At 35.5% G+C, this 22733-nt stretch overlaps 1 protein-coding gene across 1 annotated transcript in view; it reads right to left on the bottom strand.

Annotated features, from left to right (window-relative positions):
- The window catches only part of zfh1 (Zn finger homeodomain 1), a 227858-nt gene extending 205383 nt beyond the window's left edge, over nucleotides 1-22475 (bottom strand). The window contains exon 1 of the mRNA XM_090164318.1: nucleotides 21915-22475. Coding sequence (XP_090020444.1) covers nucleotides 21915-21981 — 67 coding nt within the window. The 5' untranslated portion in view covers nucleotides 21982-22475. The remainder of the gene's footprint in view (nucleotides 1-21914) is intronic.
- Between the last annotated feature and the right edge of the window lie 258 nt (nucleotides 22476-22733).

Here is a 22733-nt window from a genome sequence, read left to right as displayed (position 1 = left end):
TCAAATTGTTGTTTTCAATCTATATAAACACATTTATGCGTAAAATTGACCTGAAAGGGTTAAGTGTATTTTTATGGGTATTCGATAGGATGCTCTACAATTCTTAAAATTTAGGATGTTGACCCGGTGGTAAACTATTGTAATTGAAAAAATTTACATTTTTTAAACGTTCACTTTGATCTTATATCATTAAAAAACTGTCAACAATTTAATTTCTTCCAAAATACATGGCCCATCATTTTAGAACTTCATACGTAGAAAATAGTGTCAAATTTGAGGCCGACCATGTGTATGAACACGTGACAGGCGGGCCAAATCTTAGATCTTTCCCCCGCTCCCGTCGGTTCTCCCTTTCAGGGCGCTTATCGGAGGAAGCGACCGGATCAGGGTCAAAGGAGGAGAAAATCAGGGCTACGTATACCGCGCTCCTCAAAGAAGAGAGTAATACGGGAAAAACTGATCTAACCAGAAAGTATTACTTCATATATATTTATTCCAGGCTAGCTATCTCTTAATTGAGAAACGCGTTTCATCACTTTTATCGCGTGTATAGTTTACGTTCACGAATAAGCCGCCTGCCAGGCGACTCAGGTTAAAAGTCAGCGATTTTTTCCTACGTGTCATTTCTTAATCGTCGGAAAATAAGCTGTACGTACCCGTACCCGTAAGTTTTAAGAGATTGTCGACGATATCGAGTGGAGGAGGTTTCTTAGAATAAATATTTCCTTTCTGGTATATTATTTGAAACAACATATCCTTGACGATATCTCATTTGGAAATATATTTAATTGGAACCGATAATTAATGGGGATTTTCCACAAGCGCTGATTGCACATAGTAAGATAAATTCACCGGCAATGAATACTCGAAATACTTGTAGTATAAATGTCACGAATGCCAATCGATAGACATCTTCAAAATAGGACCCTCAAAATTATACCTTTTATTACTAAAATTATATATTTTTTAAATTAACTACATTAAAATTACCAATTTATAGTATAATTAAAATAACAAAATATAGGAGTTCAAAGATGATTTACAAATAAAGACATTAAATATATCCATCTTGTTATCTAATTAACTGGCGTTTAGAAATATTAAATGTATGTTTATCGATATACCTAGATATATCGAAAGGAGATTGAAATTACGAAACTTTAAAAGTAATAGCCGATTCAATAGAACCGATTCAGCAGTCTTTTTTACTAATACCTACTTAAAAATATAAAATATAGGACCACATCGGATTTAAAGGATCGAAGGGTGCCTTTACACAATTTAGGTTGGATATTAAAACCCTAAATTTATACGTAACTAATTCAGCGTGGTGTAAAATATTTTTTTAAAACGAAGATCTATAGTTTAGCTCGTGCCTGGTGATCACGAGATTTGGATTCCATGGTAACCTTTACAATAACAAAATGCATGATTGAAATTTTCAATAACTCAGTGTCCACAAATAGACGCTCCAATAAATTGAACTCTTTTTCTTTCCTCCCCTACGCGCATGCGTGAGCCACTGAATAAAATAGTCACGGGTTTATGTTAGTTTTATTGGGTTCCGAGTGATTGAAAATGTGATACGTTACGTATGGTAAAAGTAAGTAAGAGGTCGAATATAATATCATCATTTGATGGTCTGCTTTTAAAGAAATGCCAAAATATCAGAACGAAAACACGACGGCGCGTCTCACCGATACCGAGAAAGAATTTCTCCCTTGACGAATATAATTGCCATCTTATAACCGCGTGTCGTCATCCACTAAAACGAAAACGAGAGGGGGCCAAACAGTTACACACACACACACACTAACAATGGCGGCGTTCGGAGACATTCCACGACCCACCATGTATACACATTCGCGGTTGGCTAGTCTCCAAGACATTCGAACCCATACGCGTACACACAACTCCGCTCGGTCTAGATCTTTATCTCGACAGAGGAAAAAAAAAGAATATGCCTAAAAAAAAGGAAAGAGGATTGCCATGGAAACTCGATTCTCAAATATCGAAAGTGGGAAAATTCTAAATAGCGCGTACCTATCTAATAAATAAAATTTTGTTGTTTTCGTTCACAGGGAACCATTTTTCGACGAAAAACAGCTAGCGCGCCAAGTTAATTAATCTTTTTCGTGCGATTCCGGCGAAATGGAAACGGGCAACTAGAAGCCGTGGCGGGGTATTTAGCCGCCTCGATATTCCAGCCAAAATAGTATATTACACCTTACGGGCGTAGAAGCCCGAGAGAAACAAATTGAAGTCGACGCCGCCGTGGGTCGAGGCACGGTGCCAACAACGAGCCGAAGAGACGCGAGCGAGAATGAACCTGGCACGTCTGCAGCGCCTGATTACTCTCGAGAAAGAGCCCCGATGTTGATGACCGACAACGAGCTCTTAACAAGATCCCAGCACTTATTCCTTACCACCACGCTTAGAAGTCGACTTTCCGTCTCTTCGCGCGACCTAAGGACGCAATTGGAGCGGCAAAAATACCTTAAAAAGCGTCTCTGAATTCGCGACACCGTGGTCCATTTGTTTACGACTATGGTTCTCGGCGAAGAAGGTGGATCCCTACGAGCGGCGGCGCTGGGACAAATTGAGAAACGAATTCGCGACGTATAGAGGGGGCTGAGAACGTTTAGACATCGATTGGTTCCACCTACCAGCGACCGGGACTTATATCAGTCTCGAAAACGGAAAAAGTTGCCGTTGCAGCTGTCATTAGACGTCTCTGAAAAACCTCCGGATCGCAGTCTATCTCCGATACGGCCATATTCCGAGCTGAATCCCAAAAATGTCCCGATCCCCGTCTGACGGCGCGGGGGGACAGGCGTCGTCTGTAAGCTTGCCCATCCAAAAAAAGGTCCACTAAACGCCAGAGAGAGAACTGGGTAACCTTATAGTCGAGATGACATTTTAATCAAACAGCTGTCATTTCGGTCAATATATAGCGTCGGCGCACAAAAGTCCCCGAAAAAAGGTGTCCACACTGGCATGGCGTGGTATGTCTATATAGACGCGTGGGATACTAGGAGACTGTCGCGCGATTACGTAATTTCACTCCGGAGCGATATTCTACCTTGGCGCTTATGCTAAAAATGGCCGCGACGGTGCTGCCCCCTCTCTCATAACGGCGTCGCTAAAAGCACTTACGCACACTTTAAGGGGGTAAATGGCACACATGTTCGTTCTCACGGATTCTTCCCGCCAGGACCAACCCCGTAAGCGACGAAACTGGGTTGAAAGAACCATCTTCGTATTTCCTCTACGGACCAAATTTCCGAGGACAACCTTTAGTAGTCGTAGACGCGAAGGTACTACCATGATCATTTATGTGGTATAAAGGATTTGATTTAGGTGGTATAAAGGATTTGATTTAGGTGGTGTAAAGGATTTGATTTGGACCAAATACCAGCACCTACGAACTGGAGTCAAAATTAATTTTGAAAATGAAATAACGATACCCACGCATTCACGGTTTCTGTAGAGACTCTTACACAAGCGTGTAGTGTCCACTCTCATGTCCGGCCGGGCTTCATACAGGTTGAAGACACCGACCCTCGTTTCGCTTGGAAGAAATTAAACTACAGTAAACCCCAGGATCTCAATATTGCTGCGCCAAAGAATTTAGACCCCAGGAATGGAAACTGCTGCTCCATCTAGTATAATTTGCTTGTCTCTAGCCTCCAAAGGCAAACCTAGGTTGACGGGCTTATTTCCGGTTCTATTGATTCGCCTAGCCGGAAGCTCTCCCGTCAACTCGAAACCGAGACATTAACGGTTTTTCTTTCGATTCCTGGGGTCTATATTCTTTGGCTGCGCCCAGTAGAAATCTACCATTAAAGACTGTATTGTAATGAAAACCGTTCCGAAAATTCCCAAGCCTATAACCCCAGTGTTTGGAAAACTATGGAAGATTCGGCTATTTTTACTTTAAAGACCGACTACATAGTTATTCGGTTTACGCCGTCTTAAACTGTAAGCTGGCTGCTTGCATAGGACATGTGTCTTGCAGCGAGACCAGCTTCCAGTAAAAGATAGAGTAAACCGAAAAACTATGTAGTCGGCCTTTAAGCCATTATAATCATTCTAATAATAACACTAATAATCAGGAACCACGCAATTATCGGTGGTCGGGTTAATCATTAGTTTAATTTAAAAAATAATAGCTAATAGTTGATTTTATAAAATAAAAAGTAGTATTGCCCAACTTGTTAAAATGTTGCTCTTACGTTACAAGACACAGGTTTATTAGTATATTCTTCGCAAGAGCGATTTGCACGCGCGCTAAAAAACCTATATTCCTCGCGACTGTAGCGCGAGCTCGTAGCCTTGTCAAAGTAAGAGACTGTGACGTAAGAGTCACATTTAAACAAGAAAGCCACGTTGCTTTATAAAAAGAACTATTAGAAATTAAGCCAATTTAAAAAAAAACTTCTTATAAATAAGCCAATTTGAAGAACTACCTTAAAGTCTAGCAAAGTTTTCATTAATTTATTTTGTTTACGCGGGACTTATTTTCTAAGCTCTATTTCCTGCCAAAGTTTCCGTACGGAAAACCCGCGGATTGAAGTTCCGAACTTCTAGCAGGGAATAGTTCTTGGCCATCTTGTTGAAATGTTGCCTCCCCGCTTCAGCTGTGGATCCGTTTTCTCTCCCACTAAAGAGTTTATGAACTCATTCTTAGGCATTGGCTGAACTATTCCAGGGCAACATTTCAACAAGTTGGGCAAGCGTAAAGACATTTTATAAAATCAACAATAGACGCTAGCATAAACTCAATTTATGTCTTATTCAACTTGTTAAAAAGTTCCACGCGCGTCTTGAAATTTTAGCGTAAACGGGCTCGAACGATTTCGCGCGTGCTCCCTGAAATATAAAAAAATGCACGAGCCTTTTACGCTAAAATATGAAAGAGCGCGTGGAACATTTTAACAAGTTGAACAAGACATGAATAATTTATGCTAACGCCTATTAGTTTGTATTGGGCATCGTATAGGTAAACGCTGAGCGAAGAGTCTTATCAAGTGGATCTAAAACTACGTATATATAGTGAAAAGTAAAAGAAAGTTGGGATAGAATCATTACTCTCTCTTTCGTTCAGTCGCTTTGCTTCTGACGAGTTAAAGAGCGTCGATGGGCCGCGGTGTATAAATTTTAATTTTGGAAACGCTTTTTAAACATCCGTTTGACGCGTGTTTTGCTTGTCGCTTTTCAACGTATCCTTCCAACTTCGGGATCCGCTCGCGATTCGCACTCTACGCGGAGAGAGACAGCAGCCAAGAAGATAGATATAAGCGGAAAGAGGGCAAACGGCGGGAAAGCCAAAAGCAAAGAGAAGGTTTTTAGGGTTTTAGAGAGAGAATGTCGCGCGCGCCTTCAAAGGTGCCAGCTGAAAAGCCATCAAAACCTGAAGCGACTCTCGGATACGCGAGCGCCTTTCCCGTTCGACGCCAATCTCACGGAAGACTTTCCGTCTTGTCTAAACAAGAGCGCTCAGATAAAAAGTTTTGAAGAACGGCGCTTGCCTTTGCGCCGAACTAAAAGCGGTGACGCCGACGCCGCTAATCGAAAGAGAGAAACGCCTGCCTATATTTAAAAAGCGGGGGAATGCCTTATCGTGTCGGAGGCACTGGGACTATCTCTGTTTACTAAAATACTCTATAGACATTCTATAGAAATGTACACGAAATTCTATAGAAATGTAAACGAAATTCTATAGAAACGTTTACTAAATTCTATAGAAACGTTTACTAAATTCTATAGAAATGTAAACGAAATTCTATAGAAATGTAAACGAAATTCTATAGAAACGTTTATTAATTCTATAGAAACGTTTATTAATTCTATAGAAATGTAAACGAAATTCGATAGAAATTTATACTAAATTCGATAGAAATGTATACTAAATTCGAAAGAAATGTATACTAAATTCGATAGAAATGTATACTAAATTCGAAAGAAATGTATACTAAATTCGATAGAAATGTATACTAAATTCGATAGAAATGTATACTAAATTCGAAAGAAATGTATACTAAATTCGATAGAAATGTATACTAAATTTGATAGAAATGTATACTAAATTCGATAGAGAAATGTAAACGAAATGCTATAGAGAAATATAAACGAAATTCTATAGAGAAATGTAAACGAAATTCTATAGAGAAATGTAAACGAAATTCTATAGAAATGTATACGAAATTATATGACTCACTGAAATATCCTATAGTAATCTATGGAAAAGCATTCGGAATCCTATAGACAAACTATTATTTTACTGAAATATCCTTTAGAAAATTGATTATCGTAGAGAAGTACTCTATAAGAATGTGTTCGGAATTCTATAGAAAAATGATAATCGTTCAAAAATACTATAAGAATGTGTTCGGAATTCTATAGATAATCAATTCCTTTACAGAACCATTTTATAGGAATGTATTCGGAATTCTATAGAAAATCGATTACCTTACAGAAATATTCTATAGTAATGTATTCGGAATTTTAAAGAAAAATTACTCCCTTACTTAAATATTCGATGGAATGTATTAGGAATTATTAAAATTTCTATAAAATCTATAGAAATTCGGTCAATTTTTCTATACACCTTGAAAACCAATCTGAAGTATTTTCCATAGAAATATAGAGCACTCTATAGGATATAGAGAACCTCACAATTTCTATATAGTTACATAATATATATCAAATCTAATTGTGGAAAGGTTTGTAAGGGCGGCTTACATATGGAAGCCAACCTATCGGAGATGGCTCACGCCTTTAAAATTTACACTTCCAAACATAATAATACCGACCGAAAATGGTTAACCCTTTCTTTGAGATGGGTATCACGGCTTTTTGAACATAATGATGTCAACTATTTAGCGGGTAGAACATGAGGAGTGAAGTGATTTAACGAGTATATTGGTCTGTTTCAAAGACGACACCTTCGCATTTTTCCAAGAGAAAATGCGGAAGCGAAATATATTTTTAGAAATTTGGCGAAAAGTAGAAAAACATAACAACCTAGTGAAACGATAGCGGAGCGGAGTTCCGTGCGGCGCAGGTACCGAACAGGAAAGAGGTTGATCATCACTTAGGAAGCTCGTTTATTCTGTTTAACTTGACGGATTTAGTCCGGAGCTGTCATGTCGTACGATCAACAGAGAACGTTCTTCTTCGTAAGAATCAACACAAATTCCTGCAGCGAAACTACGCCGATTTACCAAAATAACAAAGGTGGCTGCAGAGCCTCTAAAATAGGTACACCAAGCAGAATTTTAAAAACGGCTATTTTTAATTTGAAGTTATTAGATAGGTTTATCCACCCCTGTAATACGTGTACGGGGAACTTATATAGGCAGGGTGGGCACTTTAGATTTTTTAAATGAAAATCAAATCGATCGATTTTTTTAATTTAAAATCAAATCAATCAATTTTTTTTATTTAAAATCAAATCAATCGATTTTTTATTTAATACCAAATCAATCGACTTTTTAATTAAAACCAAATCAATCGACTTTTTAATTAAAATCAAATCAACCAATTTTTATTTAAAATCAAATCAATCGACTTTTTAATTAAAATCAAATCAATCGATTTTTTATTTAAATCGGATTTTTTATTTTATTTTATTGAATTTATTGATTTTTAAACAATTAATTAACGAATATTTTACTTTTATCAGTTAGCTAATCTTCAATTAAACGAAATCCTAATTAAATTTAATTACTATTTAATATTTTAGTTGCTCAGATTTTCTATGAATTTTAATTTTCTAAGAACATTATTTTTTCAATTTTATAATCATCCATTGAAATGCATTGTGTAATTTAAATCTATGATTCTATTAAAAAATCACTTGATTTAAATCAAATTAATTTGAATCAGACAACCAACTAAGACAAATCTGATTTCTTATTTCAAATTAATCACTTTATTATAAAAAGCCATTTAAATTTTGTTTCTAAATAAAGGGATATATTTGTAACAAAATTTCAAACTAACAACAGTATGAAATTTCAATCTTATTTAATAATATATCGAAATAAATATTTTTAAATGATTTAATTTAAATCATATTTATAATAATATATCGAAATAAATATTTTTAAATCATTTAATTTAAAACATATTTTATTTAATTCAATATCTTACTAATACGATGTGCTATTTTTTTCTAATCAGCGAATCACATCCGTATTAAGACCCATTTATCTGCTAGGTTTTGCAAATTTAGTGGTCGGGGTCTGTTAATCATTATCCATGTTTAAATTGATTTTTTTCGGGAAAAAAATGTAAACAAAGAAATTTACCGGTTAATATTTCGGAAAATTATTAAAAAAACATGTATTATTCGTAAAATTTGAGCTTTTTATCGTAAATAACGTCGTTTTTCCGAATAATTTTATAAATTTATCAAAAAATTAATCGGATAATACAGAATTATAAATTACTTGATCAAAACATTTTACGAATAATTTTGATAGCTTTATCTATTGAATAAAAGTTAACCATCCCCGACCTCTATGCAAATTGTACATATCAATAGGTCTATACTACATAATTTAAATATTGTAAATTTGAAATATCGAACGCGGATAGCAAAAGTCATAAAAAAAAACCTATTATAAAAATAGAACTCGAAAATTCATTTCGGCGAAAAACCGTTAAACAGTAGCTCATTTATAACCATTAATTAAAAGCAGGGGGATAGGGAGTAAAATGTTTCTTCCCTCAAATAGTTTCGTTCCTGGCTGGGATGAGGCAGCTTCCTGCGCCAAGCGAGACGAGCGGCTCAGGAAGTCTAGCCTCTCGCTGATGATAAAGTACGATGAGAAGGAAAAAACAAGTCGCCTTCGAGACAGAAAAAACCTGCTAAGGTGGTATGTCGCCATCGCGAGGTGAGAAAACTGCGAGCCATATGAATGCGGCAACGGGCCGGTAGAGGGAGCGACGAGAGGGGGCGTTGTAGCCCCAGTTTTCTTTGGCTTTTTCACGCAACAACGGTGAGAGGTCCTTCCTTATTGAAGGTACCGGTCGGGTGGGGGGCATAAACTCATTGCGCTATATTTCATTGCCCCTGGTGGTGAATGCGATGAAGAACGGGGTGATTCTCTAGACCCCATCCAGGCTAGGTGGCGCCACCGATGATGCCTTCGAAATGGCTGGCTGCGGTTCTTATTTGCCTTGCCAGGAATTTCCAAAAGGATGTCGATTTAGTCCCATACCGGGAAATGGTGCGCTTTAAAATTTAGCCTTTTCCGCCAAGTGTCGTATAAGCAAAATCGAAGATTTCTTATAGAGTAAAACCACTCGGTAATTTTTTTCCATTGCCGCCATTTTGGGGGTCAATTTAGCTCTATTTAAAATGCGCGTGGCTGACTTAAGCCTTAAGTGATGCCTTGGGTATTATCCTAGCATATTTTTATTATTAGATTGTGTTATAATTTAATTTTAAAACGAAAATATTAACCAGAAAAGATTATTAAAACTACAAATTCCTAGCAAAATTAGCCACCCTTTGGTAAAATTAACGTTTATGTTTAAAGGCCTAGGTTTTCTTCTGCCTGTCCCCCTTTAAATTAGGCCAACATGTTCAGTGGTTGGCCTACCACCAGGGTATTTGTGCTCCACTAACATGTAAGTTAATTTAAAGGGGGACAGGCAGAAGAAAACCTTGGCCTTTTATCTATTTTGGTTTAGTATTTTCTAAATCGTCACACATATGGCTAAGGTACCCTACGTGAAGATAGTATTTATTTTAATACCTAAGGTAGCCTACGTGAAGAAAGTGTTTATTTTTTATAGCTATGGTAACCTAAGTGAAGATAGTACTTATTTTTTAAAGCTAAAGTAACCTACGTGAAGATAGTATTTATTTTTTATAGCTAAGGTAACCTACGTGAAGATAGTACTTATTTTTTATATAGCTAAGGTACCCTACGTGAAGATAGTATTTATTTTTCATACCCAGGTAGCCTACGTGAAGATAGCACTTATATTTTTAATAGCTGAGGTAACCTATACTATTTACAAAATGAATGAGGCATCGTTATTATACAACCGTTTGTTTATTAATTTATTGGTTTTTATAAAGTTAATCCAGCTAACAGATAAGTTAACGGTTTACAAGCATCCATGATGGTTAAGAAAAATTTAGAAAAACGCTCACCGCATCATCGAGGTATTTTCATACATAACATAATAATAAAATATAATATGACACTTTATATATATATTATACTTTCTATTGTTTTATGGTATTTTAGATTTAATAAAATAATATTTTATATTCATATTTAAACGAATTTGATATCAATACCTTGTATATTACTCAGTGAAATTTCGCCCACCGTAGATAAACAAAATTGGTGGGAACGCCGGTAAAAAGAAACATATTACCGCATTATTTTTCTGCTTTGTGAAAAGTAAAATACATCTTTATCCTTAATCCGGTTAAAAGGGTTAGCAATTCCAAGAATGCTCTAGTGAGTTGACGCAATAAGGTCGTTTTAACACTTCGAAAACAGAGCGAAAATAATCAGGGGGGAGGAAGAAAGAAAAGGGGGATATACACTATTAAATAAATACAACTGCATATCGCGGCGAGGACTGAATTAGGGATAAAACTGCGATATGACGAGGAAAGTTGCTATACGCTTTTGATAAATGAAAAAAATGGATGATCAGAACGAAAAATACGCATTTTTTCCAGCCCGAAAAAGTTAATTACAACTACTTAAGTGATGGAAATACGTAGCGTACTCTGGCGGAGCAAAAAAAACGAAAACAAGACGGGAATTGGTGTATGTAGTATAAAATTATTGGGAGCGCCTATAATGGTGTTATTTTTTAGAGCGTTTTGATTGGCTGAATGGGGCGAAGTGTAGGCGTAAAAACGCGGCTCTGAAAAGTGTGTGATAAGAGGCGCTGCTGAGGAAGAAGCTCATTAACGGGCCAGCACCTGAACAGGAGCCAGTAATTTCCTGTTCGACGCCCGATCTGTTTTCCTTTCATTTCCTGTTCATTACAAGCGACCCCGCAACCGTTTTTTGGGAACACCCCACATCCCTTTAGCTGCACCTCCACCCTCAGCGTCTACCCCCCGCGCACGCCCTCCCTGTCCCCTCAGCAACGCACTTACGATACCGCGTACTTCTGATCCTAACGTTTTCTACACTGGGTCTTCCATAAAGATTGTCTTACTGCCATCTAGGAGCAACAAATACAAGGAGAATGCAGCTAGCCTCTAAACACGCTAACGCAGTGTTGTGTACAAATTTCATTCGAGGAGCCTTTACGCTGAACATTTAATGGGCGGGGGGGGAAGCAATTTCCGAATTTTCCCCTTCCGACGTCAGCAGGCGCTAAAGCGTCTCACCAATGAAAATTGTACGCAAAAAAATGCACGACTTTTGACGGGTTGCGTTCTCCTTGTGTGGGGGGCTGTGTTTGTTGCTCCTAGCTGCCATAAATATAATTTTATAATTTAATTACTGGTTGCTAATTGCTATGTATGTAGTGACGCAAAATTGACTCAAATCTTTAATTTTATTTATAGGAAAAATAGGAAAATATTTCTAAAAATATAGGACTTTATAGGACTATTTTTTCAAAATTATAAGATTTTATAGAACTGTATACGCTCTTTAATTTACTAACTTTATGTATTTAAAAACAAAGTATATCTTTAGTGAAATAAATCTTTGATTTTCAATTAAAAAATAGAAACTATTTCACCATTTTATCACAAAATATACTAGTAGCTAACCTTGTTAACAATAACAAAAGTATCTATACAGTATAGAATGACTTTGTATAAGAATTTATCCCATAGCTAAATCTATCAATTTAACTGAGTGGCGGGATTTGAAATGGGCAAAATATCAAAATTATAGGATTTTATAGGACTTTTGCTAAAAATAGAGGATGTTATGTAATATTTTAGAAAAAAAGTAAGAAATCAAATTCTGGAGACTAACGCGAATAACTACTGAAATTCAAAGGTAACTGTGCCCCTAAATGATTTAATTTTAAGTCCATCTAGTCATTCTAGAAATGGTTCTTAGTAAACATTCAAGGCTCTGAAAATAGGTAAGTGATACACTTACGCGAAAAAAAGTTATGAACTTATGTCATAACTAAATAGGAATTTTCACAAGATCCAAAACGTTTTTATTGTACGTATTGTTTTAATCTGAAACATTAAACTGCACCCATTTTAACACTTTATAAATTGTTAGTATAGGTCTAATCATGTTTTCAAGGCTTAAACGAGAATATTAATATTAATATTAAGTTGTTATTAACAAAACCGTTAACAGCAAACTCCATGAGGGAAAGTCCCCCAAAACAGAGGGGAACTTCGACGGTTAAACAGTCTCTCTCACTCGAAATGCGCGCGTGTTTCAAATACTTAGTCGTTTTAGGGGAGGGGTCTAGTCCCTTCTTTCATCGACTCCTTAATTTTCACGGCGGTTATTTAGAAAGAGACTTCGACATGTAGTATGGCCACCCCAAAAATTGGCCTTAAAACAATAAAACAAGGCCCCAAAACAAAATCACGATTTCTGATATTTTAATGGCATTCCTAAAACCAATAATGACCTTTGAACGCCAGGTTTTGAAAAACGACCAATTTATCTGACCAAGGCTTATTTGAAAATCTAATAATAGGTCAATTTCAAAAGTAAGTGGCTGAAAATTCAGGGTTAGTAGAAAATTTCCGGAATTAAATTCCCTGACATTTCCAGGTTTTCCCTGGATAAATTTATTTTTGTAGAATAAATGAATGGTTTGAGGTATAATCTTGATAAATATTTATTATGTATTTTTAATACATCTTTAGGGTTATTTTAAAATTCCCTTATTTTTTAGACCATTTTGAAATTCCTTAATTTTTTCTGACCTTTTGGAATCATTTTCAAATTCCCCGAGTTTTCCCTGACCTTTTGGAAATATTTTAAAATTCCCTGACCTTTTGGGGTAATTTTCAAATTCCCTTACTGTTCCAGCTAGGTTTTCCAGGTCGTGTACGAACCCTGAAATTTTGTTCCAAACATAGGATTTTAAGCGTAAATTTCAGTTTAATATACGCAATAACGATAAGCAAAATTACGAAAAAGGTATTTTATTTTATTAAGTTATATTACTTCACAATTTTAATCATTTGTTATGCCACTAGATCGATAATTTTTGTTCGCGAATTATGTCGTTAAATAACTATAGGCATTTTGAAAACGTACTAACCCAAACTTATAGAACTTTATAGGGTATTTCAAGAATTTACAAGCTAATATAGAATATAAAGGGCTACTTGTTCCTTTCTTTAAGCTTAAGGGAAGGCGATGTTAAGGAAATGAGCCGGGGTACAAAATATTATCCCACTTACTTTCGAATAGATCTATTTTTGATTAATTACAACAACATTACTGCTAATATACTGAGTTTTAAACCACGCCTACTAGTGTTAAATAAAGTAGGAGAAGCTAGTCCCTTTAAAGTTTTGCTCGATGTCTGAAAACTTTAACAGACAAAGTTCGCGTTACAAACAAAAGTTAACTTTTTCACAGTGAACAGCGCAGATTTAGTTCAGATAATAAACCAAACAAAACCATTCATTGTATATTTCCAACAGAGAAAAAAATTTATTATATATGAAGTACAAAAGATTTAACGTACAACTATGAAAGACAGAACAACGTGAAATGGTTTTCTGGCGTACCGGAAGTGAGCTCGCACCCCCCTACACCATTTCACGGTGCGTTTTTTGGTCCTTATAATGAATCCCATCTGGAAACTATGAGAATACGTTTTCTGAGAAAACACCGCGAGGAGGTGATAAAAAAAAGTTAATAATGCAAAACATACTAGTTTCGGCTCTCACAGACTCGTTAACGATAACTGAAAAGAGCTTTTTGCGTTGGTACGGAAGATGGTGTTTCTAAGAATAGGTATATATCGAATGTTTAAAAAGAAGGTTGAATGTAAGGCTAACTGGGTTTTCAGAAAGAGGTTTTTTTCTCGCGAAGAAAGGATTGAAAAATCTTTGAAAAACGACTTTTTCGGTTTATAGAACGCCGTTAAATTTCGAATTGGATTCGATTCCGTCGTTTAGTTCGGGAAAAAGAGCCGATTTCCCGTAAAGCCGTAAAGAATGGAGAGACCTGTATTTCCTTTTTCTTTATTTCACTTTGAAATGTTCGGCATAAATTTCTCTCGATGGCTCCATAATCAAGTTCAAAAGATCGCACCTTACTCTCAGTTTCCGCTATCAGAACTAGTACTGTTAAAGGCGGGATAATATGAAGACTGCTTTTTCTCAAATCTTACCTCTTTCTATCATTCTGAAAGCGGAAATGTAATGGAGTTTTCGTTATGTTAAAGTTAGCAAATTTTTCGAAAATTACATAAATTTAATTTAAGTAACGAGTATTAAGTTGTGGGTACTATAACAGTGTTTACCAATTTTTTAGTTATATAGCACCAATTTTGTACAATAATCGGGATGATCAGTTTAAATAATTCTGAAACTTGTGGAAAAATACTCGAAAGAAATTCTACAGAAATGTATTAGAACTCCAACAGAAAAATAATTCAAACTATAGAATACATAGAAATGTATTAGAAATCCTACCGAAAAAAAACCCAAACTATAGAATAAAAATTATTAAATAAAATAATGATTCTATAGAATATATAGATATTTGGGTAATTATACTCCATTTCATGGTTTAGAAATGTTTTTTAGTATCTCGGTTTCAATTTTAAAAATATTTAGTACTTTATTATATCATATAATGTTGATTTTAAAATGCACCAATCACAGTGTTCCAAGGTGGATAATAACAAAAAATTAACACAAAGTTTTGGGAGTATAACCTTTTCAGGAATTTGGTGCAATACATAATCCCCTGCCCTCATTTTCCTAAGCACGTGTTATACGTAGTGTGAAATATAGTGGTTTTGATTTGTTATCCCACTACTAGAATGCCTTTCGTGCATCTAAAACACCACGTACCTCATTATTAAGAAATTATATTTGAATAAATATCCAAACTATAATGAAAATAGTTAATTTATAGCTCAAATATTGTTGTGTATATGTTAATTAAGGGTGCATTTAAAAAAATAAACACTAAATATGAAACAATAAAGGTTTCAAGTGAGAAAACCTCCTCAGGGCGGGTACACTTCCTCTAACAGAAGAATTGGATGTTTCTACTATCATTCTAGACTAGCGCCATGAGCGAGAAAAGAGAGAAGCTATGGCGCACCTTATCAAACAAGGAGGGTTATACTCCCTTTAAGGAAAATATATTTGAATAGGAATGTCCAGATTCTGATTAACATTAGAATAGTCTGTCAGTGTTAATAATTTTGGAATAAATAATTCTAACATTGTAAATTCAGTGTAAAAATAGGAGCAACAAATACAAGGAGAACGCAGCTAGCCTTTAAACACGCTAACGCAGAGTTGTGTACCAATTTCATTGGACGAGCCTTTACGCTGAACGTTTTACGGGCGGGGGGAAGACAATTTCGGAATTTTCCCCTACCGACAGCAGCAGGCGCTATAGCGTCTAACCAATGAAAATTGTACGCAAGAAAATGCACGACGTTTGACGGGTTGCGTTCTACTTTTTGTGGGGTGGTGCTGTGTTTGTTGCTCCTAGGTGTAAACTAAAACATTTTTAAAATAAACTTTTTTAAGCTTTGAAATGCAATTTTTCTTTATTATCCACTATTTGCCACTGGCCAAGACTTTTCTCCGAAAAAGTGGCTTTTTAGGAACATTGACCAATCAGACTATCAATCAGTGTTTTTATTTACCGAGACCACTGTACCGTATAGTAGCACCCGTGATCTAAATAACGGTAAAAACTCTCAAAAGTGTCACCGAAAAAAGTTGGAACTATAGGGGTCGCGGCCAACAATGATTCAAACGGAATACAAAGTTAAAGAGCCCACTACAGGGGTTCTCACGGGGTCGCAATCGATTCTATCTATTCTAAAGAGGTCCTAAACTTCACCCGGGCCACGCGACCCATTGTCAGAGGGAAGTCTCGCAAAAGTAGACTATTTCAATACGGAGCCAACAGTGACGGCACCGTACCTTTAATAGGGAACCCCGAACGGACCCGACAGGTTTCGGGACTATCCCGTAGCCCCAGGATCTCGCCAAAGGGTCCTTATGAAAGAGGCTGATCCTCACCCCCGCTTCCGTGCATTCTCTATTGTCGGCTGTCACCTGGTCCGCGCGTGCCGCGTCCAAGGTAAAGCGAAGTCCCTAGGGCATGGAGGGAATTACCCGCGACCCTGCTTTTTGGGAGAATACGTACCGCGAAGCCCGACATCAGGGGTGCTTCATACTTTATCACGAAACAACTGAAGAGAGCCTTCTGCTACAGGGACCCAGAATTCAGTGGCGCATCGAGGGGGGGGGCAGGACGAAGAAGAAAATAAGCATGACCGAAGCCTTCCTTCATAAAACGTTTTTTTGTTTATCATTACCTGAAAATGTTTTGGGACTCATCACGTACCCCCGGGAAAAAATCCTGGATGCTGCATTGCCAGAATTTACTCCAAATATAAATAATATTACAAATCGGTTTTTCGTAACAGTAAACGAAACAAACTACTTTTAAAATGGAAAGTGTAGTTAAAGGCCTAGGTTTTCTTCTGCCTGTCACTCTTTAAATTTACTTTCCTTCCAAACAAATACCCTGGTGGTAGACCAACAGCGGAACACGTTGGCCTACCACCAGGGTATTTGCTTTTCAGGCAAGTTATCTTAAAGGGGGAGTTTTTACCACCATATTGAACAATTTATTACGGTTGTTGGATAGTAATATTTATTTGCACTAGGCCTTTAAGCTGTAGCTAGTTCGAACACGTGTGAAACTAGAATAAAATTTAAAAAATTTCACTTTTCGTTTTCATCAGGTTGAAACGAGTCAGATTAAATGCAAGTTTAAATTAATTTAATTATAAATTTAAAAAAAAATTCCTTGGTTATTTTAAAATTATTAAAAGTTTTATAAAAGACTGATACTTCATGGATTAAAATTAATTAATTTGATTTGATTTAAATCCAATTTTTTTAAAGAATGCGTTTATTAAAATCAAATGCTTTTTTTAATGGATTAATTTAAGGATTAAAAAATAATTGACTCGGTATTAAAACAAATTACTAAATTGTTATTAAATTTAATAGTCGGTATATTATGATATATTTTATTTTTCTGAACTGGCAGAAGCCAAATCTGCCTGATTTGAATTGGAAAAGATTTATGTACAGACTTAAAATAATCCGATTGGTTATCTAAATAAATACAAAAAAATGTGAGATATATATAAAATAATCCTAAAGGTGTATATTGAAAAATTAATAACCAAAAAATTGAATATTGCAATAATGGTGACCACAAGGAAAAAAATATAACAAACCCAAATTTCCGTTAGAGAACTGTAGAATCGCATAAATTATCAGGGGTGCGAATACCAAATAATATATGTTCAATGAACAATAACAGTTATGAAAATCACAAACCGACTATTTTATCGTGAAAAATGGCATTTTCCAGGGTCGAACTGTGTGGGGGGTGTGTGCAAGAATAAAGATTTAGAACGCCGCTGTTCCCCCCGTTATAACGACGCTGTAGCTGACAAAAGGGGCTCTACCCGCGTACCAGACCGTAAAGGTGAAACGGTGCATCACCTGGACATAACACGTCTATTCTTCCCAAAAAACAGGGGTTATCAAAAAGAAGACCCCCCGAAACAATTTTAATGTTCAGATTTTATACCACCAACAGCTGTACCTCATACGCCAAAAAATATACCGCACTTTCAATATTTAAATTCTATTACGAAATCCTAATATAAAATTCAGGGCTCCCAGCTAGTAGTGCTAAAAATTATACAGGAATTATATGATAAAAATTTCCAAATTATATGATAATGGAAGGACTAAATTTCAAAATTATAGGATAATTGAAGGACTAAATTTCAAAATTATAGGATAATTGAAGGACTAAATTTCAAAATCATAGGATAATTATAGGACTAAATTTCAAAATTATAGGATAATTATAGGACTAAATTTCAAAATTATAGGATAATTAAAGGACTAAATTTCAAAATTATACGATAATTATAGGACTAAATTTCAAAATTGTGGGATAATTATATGACTAAATTCCAAAATTATAGGATAATTGAAGGACTAAATTTCAAAATCATAGGATAATTATAGGACTAAATTTCAAAATTATACGATAATTATAGGACTAAATTTCAAAATTGTGGGATAATTATATGACTAAATTCCAAAATTATAGGATAATTGAAGGACTAAATTTCAAAATTGTGGGATAATTATATGACTAAATTCCAAAATTATAGGATAATTATACGACTAAATTTCCAAAATTATAGGATAATTGAAGGACTAAATTTCAAAATTATAGGACAATTATAGGACTAAATTTCAAAATTATAGGATAATTATAGAACTAAATTTCAAAATTATAGGATAATTAAAGGACTAAATTTCAAAATTATACGATAATTATAGGACTAAATTTCAAAATTGTGGGATAATTATAGGACTAAATTCCAAAATTATAGGATAATTATACGACTAAATTTCCAAAATTATAGGATAATTAAAGGACTAAATTTCAAAATTATAGGATAATTAAAGGACTAAATTTCAAAATTATAGGATAATTAAAGGACTAAATTTCAAAATTATATTATAATTATAGGACTAAATTTCAAAATTATATTATAATTATAGGACTAAACTTCATAATTATAGGATAATTATAGGACTAAATTTCAAAATTATATTATAATTATAGGACTAAACTTCAAAATTATAGGATAATTATAGGACTAAATTTCAAAATTATAGGATAATTATATGACTAAATTACCAATTTCAAGGAGTTATGAAGGGTTCAAATATTAAAATACGCAAGTTTTATAGTGTTTATTTAAAAGGAGTCATATCAATGTAAAACAGATAAGAATTTTTTTTTAATCTGCTCCTTCAATTATTACCATTTATGCAAAGGATCATTGCTTTAAAAAACAGGACACATTAAATATATTTATTGTTGGCGCCGCTGGTAAATCTTTTAGAAATTTATATTTAGGAAATATAAGATAAAAAAATTACAGGATTTAATAGAACCATTTCAGAATTATAGGAATTATAGGATCACTGGGAGTCCTGAAAATTACTCTTAAATAACATGTATTTATAATAGTTACTTCTTAAAAATAAATGCTAAAATAGCGTTTCTGCGAATATTTCTTCAACTATATCGTCCACGGGGAATTAAAGAAAATTGTCAAACTGCGGAAGACGCATCGGTTTGAAACTCAGCCAGATTTCGTTAATTAATTGGACGCGGCGCGAAGTTCAAAACTCTTTCACTTTGAAGAAGTGAATTTCCCAAGATGTTTTCCCTTCCATGCTGTTACGCAAATACTGTTAGTATTGGGTCATACGATAAATCGATGCGTTAAATTTCAATAGACAAAAGCGTGTTAGAGCCTTTAATTTTTAATTTCAACTTACAAGGAGACTACCCGAGGTGGTTATCACCGATTTTGTTGAAACTCGGGGGCTAGGTAGACCTTATGCTAGTATGAAAATTGCCAAAGGGAAAAGTTGCAATGGAGTTTAGTTTTTCCATGGTAAACGAAAATGTTTTTACCTCTCCATTTAAAAAATCATGGGATTTTTTCTCGGTTACCCAAATTTTGTTAAAATTTAACCAAAATTGATAAATTTTACCCAAAATAGGTCAAATTCATTTATTTGGGTAAGTTTTTCAAATTTTTTAAGTAAGTAAGTACCCTGTGAAACCGCGAAAATCCCATTCTTTTTTAAACGGATAATTTTTCGTTTTGAGAGGTCAAAATCATTTTCGGTTGCCATGGGAAAACTAAAGCCCATTGCAATTTTTCCCTTTGGCAATTTTCATACTAGCATAAGGTCTACCTAACCTCCGAGTTTCAACAAAATCGGTGATAACCACCTCGGTTAGTCTCCTTGTTAGTAAAAAAAATTAATTTATATTTAAAAATGCGTGTTGAAACCGTCGCGATAGTGACTGTTGACGCAAAACAATTGCATTAGGCCTAACGGCGATTTTTTGCGTCAACGTTTACCATCATAGCGTTTTTGTCCTAGTGCCTGTCCCCCTTAAATGAACTTGCCTGATAAGCAAATACCCTGGTGGTAGGCCAACCGCTGAACATGTTGGCCCACCACCAGGGTATTTGCTTTTCAGGGAAGTTATCTTAAAGGGGGAGTTTTTGCCACCATTTTTAACAATTTATTACGGTTGTTTGAGAGTAATATTTATTTGAACTTACAATTTTAGTTACAACAAGAAAATTACCATTTCATAATTAGATATGTTCTTTTTATATCGCCAACCAAAATTAGATTTTTGGTATAAAGCTAAGGTAGTGAAGACTATGTTTTTCCAAATTTAGTAATATTACAAATATAATTTTTATAAAATTAATAAGAATGCGTTATTTCAGTGTATAAAAATGTAACCGATAAATCAGTAGTATTTAGCAATAATTTTAAAACGAATTCAACTGACACCAGAGCCATCTTTCGGAATAAATTCTAAGCTCAACAAATTCTTTGTACGTTTTTCGTTTGTGATTTGTAACCAACGAAATATTATTAAAAATCGAGCTTGTAATTTAATCCGAGATATGGCATTTAAGTCAATTTAAGTAGTTTAATGGCTAAAATTTGTAATTTTTGAGTACGTGTCACTTTATGAACTAGCCTAAAATGGCTACTTGTAAACATCAAGACCTACAAAAGTATAAATAACACTAATAATCTAGCCTGCAGAAAATGTTAAGATTAATTTATCTCTAGCCATTAAAAAATTCTGATATTGATAACCCTCCAGTATTTCAACGTAAATTTCAAGCTACAGGGCAATGCTTTTTACACCTATTTTTTATTCGCGTATATAGCTTTATCGAAAAACCTAATTCAAAAGCACCCCTCCCCCTTTTAGGTTGCCCCCCTTTCCTGGACCAGTTCCTTGCCTTCGTGGGGCATCTGTTTTTCGTCAACTTTCTGGCATGACAGATAGATTTCCTCTAGGTTCCCTCCCCCCCTCACCGTGTTTATAAGAATTTTTATCCCCCCCCCTTCCCTTGATATTTAAAAATATTCTTACAAAGGCCCCCCGCGCAAAAAAGCTTTTGGAAAAACTTATTGAAATCACTGTACGTCAAATTAAGACTACAAGGGTAAAATATACAAACTGATAACAAAAAATAAATAATATTTTTTCCAGAAGTAATCAGTAGTTAGTTCGCTTTGGGTTGGATTTAGAAAATTATTTTATCAGTGAAGTTTGCACTTGAATAAATAGGTATTTTTTATAAATACCCGTTCTATCAATTCATGTGACAATACGCCACCCGTGAGCGAAAATCAAGCAAGTCTTGAGGCCCTTATTTGGGTAAATTAATCGACGATTCTTATTCAGACATTAATTTAAAAAACCCATATCTCGACTTGCTTGATTTTCGCTCTCAGGCAGCGATTTATAGAACCGTATGTAAATTTCCGCAACTTTTAAAATTTAAAATTCAAAATGTGGTAAAATCCAATTTTCTTCGTAATATAATAATAAAACTGGTTCAAACCTTAATTTATTTTTCATTACGCGTGGTATTTTTAGGCTTATATAAGTAACGGTTAAACCATGAACACGTTGTGGGGTTGATGGTTTGAACTGGCGCTTAGGGCAACTTCAAACTCTTAACTTGAGATGAAATAAAGATAAACTGTAATTTGTTTTAAAATTACCAATCAGTGTAAAGGACGCAAAAAAAATTGGTCGACTCACCGTTTTTCCGGCGAGGTTTGAGTTGTTTCCTCCTGCAAGATGAGTACTTGGAATTAGACTCTGCCATACTTTCATCCTCTCTTGGGAGAACGATCAGTCGCGAATTTTCAGCATTGGTTCGAAGTCAAGTTCATAACATTAAAAAATTGCCACGTTTAGGTCGAAATACCGCAGAATTGAAGAATATCTTTACCGACCGCAGTTATTGTCAAACGCGTAGAAAAATTAGTCACGATACAAAACGCGTTCTTCGGTGACTCCAGCGGAACGTTTTCAATCTCCACTCGGGACGATCGTTGAAGTTTTGACAGCTTCCCTCGGCGACCGCGTGGTGGCGCTAGGGACGCGGCGAGATATCTGGTTGAGTTTGGCGGGGAAGGCGATGGGGGCCGCGCGGAGTTTGTAGATGGGGTAAAACTCGAAAACGGCCGGTACGAGAATAAAACGCGAAGGATCTTCTCGGCCCGTCCCCTCTTTTCTTTCAAAGCTCTTGGAAGGAAATAGGCGAACTACGGCGATCACCTCACGCAGGCCAGGGGGAAAGTTTCCAAAGAGGTGTATGCGTAAAAGTTCTCTTCTACCCGCCGCCACCCACACCTACCAGAGGCGGTGGCGGCGTTCAACGTTTCCCCAGGAGCCGCCGACAGCCATTGGTCGTTGAGTTCCTTCTGCCATTGGACGGAACTTTCTCACCTCGCGCAGGTTGCCCCGCCTCGTCCCTACGACGCTTGAGTCACGCTTTGCCAGTCGCCGCTTTCTTCTTACGAGATGATGAGAGCACCGTTTAAAATTCCTGCGAAATGCTAGATCATCAACCGC

This window comes from Leiobunum rupestre, chromosome 11 (assembly GCF_980474605.1).
Source record: "Leiobunum rupestre chromosome 11, qqLeiRupe1.1.hap1, whole genome shotgun sequence".
In the NCBI taxonomy this organism is placed as follows: Eukaryota; Metazoa; Arthropoda; class Arachnida; order Opiliones; family Sclerosomatidae; genus Leiobunum; species Leiobunum rupestre.
This window is presented reverse-complemented; position numbering and strand designations above follow the sequence as displayed.